General features: G+C 30.2%; 1 protein-coding gene across 24 annotated transcripts in view; it reads left to right on the forward strand.

Annotated features, from left to right (window-relative positions):
- The window catches only part of LOC145276958 (casein kinase I-like), a 464141-nt gene that overhangs the window by 373745 nt on the left and 78264 nt on the right, over positions 1-12132 (forward strand). For 13 of the 24 annotated variants that reach the window (XR_013868064.1, XM_080128500.1, XM_080128498.1 and 10 more), the window contains one exon: positions 23-118. Coding sequence is in view for 22 of the 24 variants with exons in the window: in XM_080128500.1 (XP_079984626.1) it covers positions 23-118 (96 nt within the window). In the remaining 2 variants the exon portion in view is untranslated. Of the gene's footprint in view, positions 1-22; positions 119-8462; positions 8481-12132 lie in introns of all 24 variants that reach the window. The other 11 variants (XR_013868063.1, XM_080128477.1, XM_080128483.1 and 8 more) reach the window with 1 other exon arrangement.

The raw sequence follows: 12132 nt of genomic DNA on the forward strand, positions 1-12132 counted from the left end.
TATATTTCTTTTCATATTTTAGTCAACTCCTGTCGAACCAGGGCACCCACCAGCTGGAGTACCAACACAAACCAACAGAGACAATGCACCCACCCGACATCCTCCTGTACAAAATAAGGTAACTTTTTGTTTATTATTTTATATTTTATTTTGTTTATATACAATTGCATCAATAATAAAAAAAAAAAAAATAGAAATTGCTTAGTAGTTAAAAAAAAAACCCCAAAAAACATAACGTGTGCGTGTGTGTATTGCTCAAGGTGATGCATGTTATTGACATGTATATTTCTATTCTTTAATTTTGTTCCTAGATATTTTTTATATAAATGTATAAGCATGCATTCAGAGTATCACACTGCACATAAATAGTATGATAGAAAACTTTTTTTTATTGCCATGAAAATATTGTAATGTTATTTTAAAGATTATCGGTTGTCTGTAAATCAACTGTGGCCTAAGTAATATTACTAATAAAATAATGGTTATAATATATGCGTGCATACGTTTCAAAATCTTTTGAATTTTTTATTTTAGAGTAAAATCTTCAGTGATTTTAAATTCTGTTAAACAAATAAAACTAAAAAGAAGCCTTCATGTTTTCTTCATGTCATCAACCCTAAAAAGATTCAGCTTTACTTTTGGAAAGCATGGATACTGGTTTTAATTAAGATGTTCTTAAACTTTGGAAGTCTACTTTTTTTTATTTTTTTTATTTTTTATTTTTTTTAACACCGGCATCACCACATTATCAAGGCCAAGAGGCCACTCAAGGATAAGGGTTAAATGAGTGTACAGTAGAAATTGGACAATATAGTAATCATTAGTAATGAAAATTTGTTAAATTTGATAACTTATATGGAACGGCTCATCAAGAACTTATTTACGTTAGGCTTGAAGACAACCATATTGTAGTCAGCTGGAAAGCAGGAAAACAGAAGACAATTCCACAGGCGTGCAATTCTAAGAAAAAAGCTTTGTTCATGGAATCTACGTTTACGTTTAGGCACAGATAAAGAGTGGGGGGAATTATTGATAGTGTATTCAGCTAGACGACTTCTTGCTTTAAAATGTAATTGATATAGCAAACCTCAGTTTTCCATGATATATCTAATTATAAAAATGCAACTCTCTCCGGTGGTTATTGAGGTCTCCATTTAATGATGATCTTAATATCTGATGTTTTTAAACAAGATCAAATTTTGACTGATTGTGGATGAGTAATTATGATCATGGCAAGTAGAAACGATTTGTGGTTGAACATTGGGATGGGGTTAAAATGATATGTGGCAGAAATAACTGACAAATTTCACTTCATTCTTAGGTGTTGGATGAATAGCATAGGAAAGATGTCCATTTAAATTTTCCCAATATTTATATCAATTTGTATCTATTAATTTTGTGTGTGAGTAAACTCTGAAACTAACAAATCATTATGAATTTTGGAATACAGCTATTAAGTGTATGGATGGGTAATATAGGCTATATATAAATTCATGTACTTTAATGCAAAAGGGAAATGGAAGCCTTTTATAAAAATTTTACATATACCCAATTTTATGAAAATTTAACACAATTTAATATTAATAAATATTCCTTTTAATTACAGTATTTTAAAGAGTTGTTAGGGAGGGCATAATATAGACACTACTCCCTATTTCTTAAATTCAAATATTTAAGATATACATGGAACTAAATCAATGGTATTTAACAAAATTCTTTCAATTTCTTAAGATATACATTAAGCCTTAAAATTTAGCCATTATCTTTGAATCAAAATTAATACGGTTCTTAACATATATAGTTTAGTAGCACACGCACACACACACACACACACATATATATATATATATATATATATATATATATATATATATATAAAGCTCTACTCAGCCATGTGTTGCTGCGGCTCAGTGTGGTTAAACAAGAAAAACAAAGAAAATGCATGTTTCTTATGTGTGCAGTTTCACAATACTTTTGGATACACAATACTTTTGGCTATTTGATTTTCTGTGTACTTATAAAGGTTGTCTGTTTTGCCCACTCTAGAACATGCAACATATAATTATCCATGTGAGAGGCAATTATTGTGTTTAAACCACACAGTTGTAAGATTGTCACTCAGCTTTGTAATGTAATGCCGAAGTAACATTTTTACTCTGCGACAAAAAGCATTTTGTTCTATTTTTCTAAAAATATATAAAGAAATCAATAAATATTTAATAAAATAATATATTGTTATAATTCTAAAAAAACAAATTCAAACCTTTGTAAAAAAATATATATTCGAAAATATAATAAAGTATTTTTCTGTAAAGTATAAGATGTAAGGTTATATCATTTCATGATGGGCACTGCCCAGTACAATGAATCTTCCTCGGTCCCCTTCCCAATCAAGAGCAGTGTGAAGCAAGGATGTGTCTTGATGCCTACACTCTTTGGCATATACTTTTCTTTGCTCCTGCGCTATGCATTTCACGAGTCAGATGATGGCATCTTTCTCCACACTAGGAGTGACGATAACCTATTCAATCTAAAATCACTATTGATGGCCACACTCTGGAAATAGTAGACAAGTTCAAATACCTCAGCTCCACCATCACCAGCAACTTATCTCTGGACGCAGAACTCAACATAAGGATAGGCAAAGCAGCCACTGCCATGGTCTGTCTAGCCAAGATAGTGTGGAACAACACCTTGCTGATACTAAACACAAAGATAAGTGTATACCAGGTTTGCATCTGAGTACTCTTCTTTATGGTAGTGAGTCCTGGACTTTGTACTCACTTCAAGAACGAAAACTGAATGCTTTCCACATGCACAACCTCGGACATCTTTTAGGCATCTTCTGGCAGGATCGAGTCATAAACACAGTTATCTTGTCCCAGGCTGGCATACCAAGCATGTTTGCCATTCTAGCTCAAAGATGCTTGTGTTGGCTCGATCATGTGTGCAAGATGGAAGTTGGTCGCATCCCAAAGGACATCCTGTATGGCAAGCTGATCTCTGGAACACAGCCAATCGGACGACTAACTCTTTGCTACAAGGACACCTGCAACAGAGACCTGAAGACATTCAGCCACAAGATCTCGAGTCGGTCATCCGATCGCACAGCCTGGCGAACAAAGGTCAAGGACAGCATCAAATTAGCAGAAAAAGAGAAAGACAATGTGAAGAAAAGAGAATCTACAGGTGAGCTAGGATACAGTCCACCCCTGCCATACCCAACATTCCTACCACTGACTATAACTGCAGCATTTGCCAGCGTAGCTGCAAATCTAAAATTGGACTATTTAGCCATAGCAGAATTCCGTTATCTCAAGAGACAGAAGGTTGCCAATAATAAAATGTAGGCAAGTTGCTTATTTGAAAGTAAAACAGGAAGTCTCATTTCGTAAGTGGAACATTTTTATATAAATTCTCATTCTATTATTTAATGACTTTCAACATCAGGATCACCTTTTAATATTCTACAAAATTATATCCTTCAGTTTTGCATACAGTAGCAGGAATGAAGGAAGGCTTGTTGCTTGTATTATGTGCGTGTGTGTGAAAAATGAACACAGTTAAAAAATGATGGAAAGAAAAACACAGTTTAAACGCTGAACAAAAGTGTGGCATATATTTTCATAAAAAATCGACTTTCAGAAAGAATACTTTTTTATAAATATTGTAATTTATTTTTATATTTAATATATGAAAACACTAATATTAGGTTAAAATGTTACAGCAAGAGTGTTGGTTTTAGTGGCCTAAATTAATGTTGTAGTAATGGCCTTGTGAGTATTCCAACCTGACAGATGTTAAAACAACAAATCAAGCCTTTTTTGTTACAAGCAGTTCAGCCCAACTTTGCTCTGGCCCTATGTACTGTTCATAACTTTATGTGCATATGTGTATATTAATTGAAAAGTTTGATGTCCAAGTAACCTACATATTTAGAGCAAAAATTTGCTGAGTAATTTGGTAGAGACTGCAGAGGTAAAAATTTTTTAAACTTTGACCCCAATGTTGACCCCTTAACATTTACTGTTTTGGACTCAAATCAAATTAAAAAGTTGGATCCATGTCCAAGTAACCTACATCTAAAATGTCAAGTGTTTAGACCCAAAATCGGCAGAGGAGTTTGTTAGAGTTTTCAAAGGTCAAATCATTGAACTTTGACAACCAAATTTCTAGCTGAAAACTGATTAAAAAGATTTTCCGAAATCTCAATACCCCTTGTCAAATCTCGAGTCCGTAGACTGAAAATTGACAGAGTAGTTTGGTAGGGCAATGTGTGCACGTGCATATACACACACACACACACACACACACACACACACACACACACACACACACACAAATTTCACTTTTATAGATATATAGATTTACGTGAAAGTTTAGCGTTTTATCGTTGAAATCCACCCAGAAAGAAAGTTTAAAGAAAGGGATGAAAATGTATAGTCTGTCAACAAAGTAAATCAGAAAGCGAGAAAGTAATATACTTGCTACTAAACAAAGAAAGAAAGAAAGAAAAAAAAGGCTGTCACATGCCCGATTATAATTCCCATATAATAAAAATGGACACTTCGTAACAAAGAAAACCAAATAATTTGTTAAATAAATAATGATTTCTATATAAAAACATGCATTTATGCAATTAAAATGCTATAGCAAAATTTCAAGGCAATCGGTTCAGTAGTTTCTTAGTTTGCCTGTTAGTAATGAACATACATTCTGATTGTTATTTAGATAGATATGTATGTATATTTGTAAGGGAACATAGGTGGTGCAAATAATAACTGTCAAAACTGGCATTCTGCTGCCATTACAGTAAAATTAATTTTCATTTAAACTAAGTACGTCATATTCATCATTATACTAATCGTTATTTATTGCTATTTTGAACAATTCTTACTTCCTCTGTTGAATCAGCTGTTTCTAATTTTATATACTAAATTATCTCCCTTAGTATTACTATTTCTACTTAGCGATATAAACAGTAAGTAACACTAAGGGAGACAATTCAGTATATAAAATCAAGCAGCTGGCATATTTTGAAACGGACAATGTGTATTATTATAAATCATCAACCATAAAAATATAACAATGCATAATGTTGCATAGGTTATTTAACTGATTTGTTTATGTAACTTACAACATTTGTTTATTGAATACAATGTTTTAAATAAAGAATTATTTACAATTTGCATTGCTAATGTATCTATATTATATTTCTCTTAATCTGTATGTCTGTTTCATGTTGTTCTGAATCTACTGGGTTGATCTGGCTGAAATTTGGTATGAACCTTTGTTCTAGTCAATGCACAGTTAGGGATTAATAGGGCTTCATGCGGTCACCTCAACATCACATTTACTTGACAGAAAGCACTAAATCTAACTTTTGCCTGTTTTTAATGGGCTAAAAAGTTTAGTAATGAAGAAATACTGTGAATACTTTGTGTTGAAAAGTTTTGTTTTCTTTTTAAAATCTCATTGTTTCTGGAAATAAGTTATTAAATGTACCTTATTTTTTTTTTTAATGAAAATAAAGAAAATAATGCACCTTTTATCATAAATGTTGAACTTTTTTAAAACGGGTTTATTAAAATTTTTTGTACATTGTCAGAAAGTTACTTTTTTTTTTTATCAATATAATTTTTAAAATTCTTATGCAATTGATAAAAAGAAATCGATCTTAGGCCACTGTTTGAAATCGTGCATAGTAGTATTAAAATCAAAGTATTTTTTTGTCTTGATATGATGCTTTAAATGAATCTTTTGTTTCCTTGTTTCCGCAGGTAAGTAATCTTAAGTAGTTCTCTTGTAGTTTTATGTCCTGTTGTGGTGTGTGCGTGCTGGCAGTTGACAGTTTTTTTTTCTGCCCTTTTTATTAAAAACAAAAACATTTCAACATATGTGCTTCATACAGTTGTTGTAAAATGGGAATATTTTTTGCTTGATGCTATATGCTGCTTTCTTATTTTTTAGCCAAGACATTACTTTAGATTTTGGTTATTTTAGGAGGCAGCAGATCTTAAACTAATATAAATACCAGAATTTTAAGTTATGTGCAATTTGCTTTGCTCATTAAAATGAAATCCAGTATGATGACACTTTCACAAGTTCCAAGTAGATTTTAATGAAGTAACTCATGATCCAAAATTAACTCTGATTATTTACTACTTAGATTCTAAAAAACAAAATAAGACTGGAGATGGTACTATACTACTGCTACTAATAAATCTTACATAAGGACATGATTAATCTGTTTTTGCTGTAATTTAGAATATTTCTTAGCAAAAATTAATTTCTTCAGATTTGAAAAATAAAAAATACCTCGTATGGAAAACACAAAACCATGTAAATTATAGGTGTTAATAGAACTTTTAATATTTCACAGTCTGATGTCCTTAAAAAAAAAAAAAAGAGGGGATCGAATATAACATTTTTATGAAAAACTGAACGTTTCACTTGTCTTTTGATATATGCCTAAACGAAACCGTATGCTTTAACCTCACATAGAATTACCCCTCCCCTTTTTTTGTCAATATCTATTCTTCAACATATAAAGATTTATCATGTTACTGTCAAGCTCAAATAATTTTACCAATACATCTCTTTTAATTTGTGAAAAAAAATGTTATACATACAAAAAGCAAAAAAAAAAAAAAAAAAAAAAAAAAAAAAAACGGAATTGAAACCCATGTAAACGATAATTATAAAATTGACTTGACTGAACAACTATTCAGAAAAACCAAATATATATGATGTAGTTTTGTTACAAAACTATTTGAAAATATATTGAGTTCTTTATACAGGATGTCCCACAATAAAAGAAAATGAAATTGATATTTAAGCCAACATTATGTATTTACATGCACATTTCAGCATGTACATTGGTTTCATAATGTAAAGCAATTAATTGGGAAAGAATGAAGGCAAAAAAATAGATCACAGACCAATACAGTAGCAGTAACTGAAGTTCCCAACATCATAGCCCTTACACTATGATGTTATCACTTTGCCACAGTGAGGAGGACTTGACTTTAGCGCCGATATTAGTTAATCATATTGTGTTACCTTATTCAGTATTGGTAAAGCCAGTTGTGATTTTCAAATACTCTGTATTTGATTAGGAGGAAGTCAGCTTAATCCGATAAAAGTGATGGCCATTACAAGTAAAAGTATTTCACTATGTATAAATGTTCAACTAATGGGAGCAGATAAATGAAGCAAAGGCCATACATTCAAGGACAGTGTTGCTTGGCTTGGAACCAATACTTTTAATTTCATTGAATTAAATGTCATTAGGAAATTTCAAATCTCAACATGATAGATTTTTCCATTTATAATTTACTGTTACATCATCTTCAATTAGAGAGGAGAGAGATCGCAGACATGAAGTCCTTAAGTTGACAAAGCTTCAAACAATATCCCACTTGAAGTTATTCAAACGACAACTGAAAGTTAGCTAGACCATTTTTATCATTCTGCAGTCTCTCACGGAAAACACATTGAACACGTCTAGCGTTTGTGTTTTTCCTTCTATTTTAACGATGCTTTCATTATTAATGGCTGTCATCTCTTTTCAATTTTACTAAATTTGTTGGATTTTTGTGGGACACCCTGTACATACAAAATTTCTTGGAATTGTTTACTTTGGTTCTGGAATCATTTATGAACAGCCAATTTGAGAGGTTGATTTTCTGTTAGATAAAATCACTTTAAGGATCGTGTCAGATTAATTATTTACAATGTTGTTTAAAAAGTAAAAATTATCGGATTCGTGAAAATCAAACTTTTTTAGTGAAGACCCTAAAAATCTAATTTTATACATTATACAACTCTTAACACTAGCCCAATCTATCAATGCTTAATCAGCAGTGACAATGGTGTGTATATACCCCACCTCTCTGTTTTACTTGTTCCATCTGTTGGCTTCATTTGGACACTCCTTTCTTTTGTTTTTCCTACATATTTATGTACATCTATATTAGCATCATTTATTTAAGTGTACATTTTATATTATATATTTCTACTCTCATTTGTACTGCTTTTTATGATTTTGACTGGGCTAGTGTTCATGCAAGATTGTGAAAAATGTAAATGAATCCTCCATAATTACAGAATCTGATTTTTACAACTATGGGCAATAATCATGAAAACTCTTCAGTTAATAATTTAGATGCAAAAAGTTGTCCTTATTTTCATTTCAAATAAAGTCTTATTATTCCTGTTAAACTATTTATTACTGGAGTCTTAATTTTGGTAGTGAAAAGGGAGGTAATTTGTAAAATTTCCTAAAATTCTGTTTTTCGTTTTATTGAATGTAAGTATTAGTACTTATTACAACAAAGTTCTATTCTTGCATTTGTCATTCAGTAAACCAACTTGTTTTTCATTTTAACATTTGTCTTACAAAAAGGTTTTATTAAGTTAGTTTTTTTTTTCTTTTCTAAAAAAAAAAAAACAAATAACAGGGACTCTTTTATAAAACAGTAAGTAATTTTTGTGACATGCAAATTATCTTCTAACACCTGACAAAATATAAAAACTTAAACATACAGTTGGTTCTTTATGACAGCATTCTTACAAAAAAATCAAATTGATAATGCGAAAAAAAAAAAAAAAGGCGATTAAAACTGATATCGTTCTTAAAATAAATGCCTGAATATTACTTTTAATAGCTTGAGAATTTTTCTTAACACATTTTATGTTTGCAGCCCATCTTTTTTCTAAACCTTTTATGGAATAATTTTTTTTTTTTTTTTTTAATTTGGGTGCCATTGCAGTTTATATATGAGCTGTGCTGAAGTTGGCATTTTCTGATAGTTTATGTAAATGACTGAGAAAAGACAATTGAAAACTTTGGTATAAAAATCCAAACAAGGTAACAGGAGAAAATTAATAGAAAGATTAAGGGGGAAAAAAGCGAAGAATTTGATAATTTTAATGAAAAAATATTTTATGTAAACAATTATCAAAAGAATTTTTTTTATATTAGTTTTTAACCTGACCAATTATAGTTCACAATTCTTGTTTTCATTTTTCAAAATATGAACGTTTTTTGAGGCTTTTAGTGCGGCCAACAACAAAGAAGGGGTAGAGGAAATGAAAGGAATGCATTCAACAGGGTACAATTTTGCAATCTGCACTAATATGGAGATAAAGGGATTTGTTTAAAATTTCTAAACTCACATTTTTATTAATGTAGCTATCTCCCAAAAGAACAGTTAACTCTCTTCATTTATTGTAATTTATCATTTTTGCTCAATTTCAGTAATTTTTAGTAATTAAAATGTTAAAAATATTTGGTCCTTCTATAATGAATAAATAAAAATCTAAATATTGAATTTCAAGTGAAACAAATGGAAACCTATGTAATTGTCATGTCACAAATAGTAATATATCCAAAAATTATGGAAAGAAATAAGGTAGAAAAATAATAATGAAAACCGTTTTCGATAAATTTAGATGAGAATAAAATTTATTTGACATTTTAAATCATGCTCGTCACGTGACATAAACAACAGAACTTAATTGATTCTCCCCTGTTCACTTATCTCTTTTTAGTAAACGTAATAGTGATTTTGCTTCATTTCACAAATTTCTTTTTTCATTAATAATTATTTTTCTGCCTTATTGTTTTCTATAATTGTTGGATATATTACTAATTGTGCCAGGACAATTACATAGGTACTATTTGTTTTTACTTTAAATCCAATATTTCGATTTGTTTGTTCAATATAGCAGCACTAAATATTCTGTACTTTATTATAAAACAGATATTGGGAATATACACAAACAGATAACATTTATTTCATCATTTAAACAAATCTAGTTGCAATATGATACAATATAATGATACAAATTCTATTTGGTTTACTATCAGCTTACATGTATGTATGTAATGAAATTCAATATAAAAATCAATCAAAATTTGTCAATTTTATATATAAAATTTACAGTGAAAAATAAAATTCCCAATTGATTGGGTGGTTCAAGTAACGACTTGGCTTCTATTGTGTGCTAGTATTTTTAATCCCTTACAATATTTTTGCCTTTTGATTGGGAATGGCATTTCAATTGATTCTTGGTCTCTTATTCACTTCTGCATGTCAATTGTCATTTTGTGATGTTTCGCTCTTTATATATCTAATCACCTACTTAATGTAGCTGAACCTTTTTCAGCAAAATTTAAAAAAATAAAAGAAAAAAAGAAATAATAAACTAATCATCTTTTCTTGTAGATAATATATTCACAATTTGTTTCTTTTTCATATTAGAAATTTATATCCTGATTGAAGGAAACCGATGATTAATCAAATTAAAATAATTAAAAAAATTAATGTTATAGTTGATCTTTTTTTCTTTTTTTTTCTTTCTTTCAAAGGCCATTTTCCCCCTTTTTATATTTCATCTGATCAGTTTGTGGACTTTACTGCGATTTGGAAAACTAAATTATATTTTTTACTTTTATTGTCTTGTACTTTTGTTTTCTTTTCTGAAATACTTTCGTCTTTTAATTCATTTTTTTTTTTTTTCAAACGATCACTTAAAATAAACTCAAAGTTTATTGATGCATCTTTAATTTGATATTTTTCAAAACTTTTCAATTGCTGTTTTCTATGTATCTTGCATAAAGCATGTTTTTATACAATTTTCATTTATTTTATATAAGCTCTCGTAAACTGATGAAAGTTTTTCAAAAGAAACAATTTTGTACAAAATAAACACTTGAGATCACATATTTATCATTGAATTTTGCAATTTTATATGGAGGCATTTTATATAATTATTTCTTTTATGATACTTACAGTTCCGTATTTTTTTTATGGCGACATTGATTACGTGTGGTGCTTCTTTATCTTTAAAAAGGAATGTTGCCATTATCTTAATGTGCTATTCTTCAGAAATGATACTTTCATTAATTAGCACTTCTAATTTATTTAGAGAATGCTAGGTGTTCTTTTTTTTTTTTCTTTGCTAATGGGTCATTTCTTATCCTAAAGGCTACTTGAGGATAAGGGTCAATGAATTTGTCAGGAATACTCAAACAACAATGTGAGAATATATGACAATGGTTGAGGCTAGTCAGAAGGAAGTCATGTAAAAGGATGACGCAACAAGAATTTGTTAACATTAGATTTGAAAATGACCATGTTATAGTCAGACAGTTCTTGGAAAGATACTATGCTTGTGGAAATTTTGTTTAGTCTTAAATACGTGAGAGAAAGGAAGAATATTTACAATGGCTGTAGCTAGATGTGTTTTTGCTGTAACTGTTTCACATAAAGGAGAGAGCTCTAGATTGGAGATCAGCTGAGCACCTATTATGAACATAATAGCAGAGTAAACAGACTAGCAATGGCTCTTTTGTGATCCAATTATTATTCTAGCTACCTTAGTGGATTTCATGTAAGTCTTTCACTTTAGGTTATGAGTAAAAGTCGGTCCTTGAAGCTTAACAAAGTAAAGTCTTCAAGAAAGAACAATTCATTTCAGTTTCAGATCTGAGCATTGGTGGTGAAAGGAGAGAAGTTTGGTTTTTATATATTAAAAGAAACCAGCCACATTTTTTTCTCATTGCACAACCTGCCCAGGTTGGTAAATAGAATAAAAAATATCCTGATCATGCATGCTCTTTGAAGTTGTGTGATCAGCATGAATGTTAACAATCTTAAAATGTGATTTGGTAGTTCATTAATGAAGATCAGGAGGAGAGTTGGGTCCAGAGTGGATCCTTGTAGCATGAAAACGTTGATACTATATGAACAGATGTTTGCCAAATCGATGAGTACTCTTAAAAACCTATCAGAGAGAAAGGATTTGATTGTTTAAAAGAAATTTCCAGATATTCCATAACTAGCAAACTTGTGAAGTCAACCTTTCTGCCAAAGACCTTTGATATGCCAAGACCTATTGCTCTTAAAATAAAGCCCCTGTCAATAGATTCACTGATCCTGTTTGATATTACAGTCAGCACATCAGCTGTTGAGCTTGCAGGATGATATTCATATTGCTTATCAGTGAGTAGACTGTTTTGCAAAAGTGATTGACAACTTCTTGATTTATCACAAATTCAAGCAACTTACTCATGATCCACACAAGACTGCTTTTTTTTTCTTTTTTTTTTTTTTTTTACATAGA

The sequence above is a fragment of the Euprymna scolopes genome, chromosome 5 (assembly GCF_053919585.1).
Source record: "Euprymna scolopes isolate OS-2025 chromosome 5, ASM5391958v1, whole genome shotgun sequence".
Classification (NCBI taxonomy): domain Eukaryota; kingdom Metazoa; phylum Mollusca; class Cephalopoda; order Sepiida; family Sepiolidae; genus Euprymna; species Euprymna scolopes.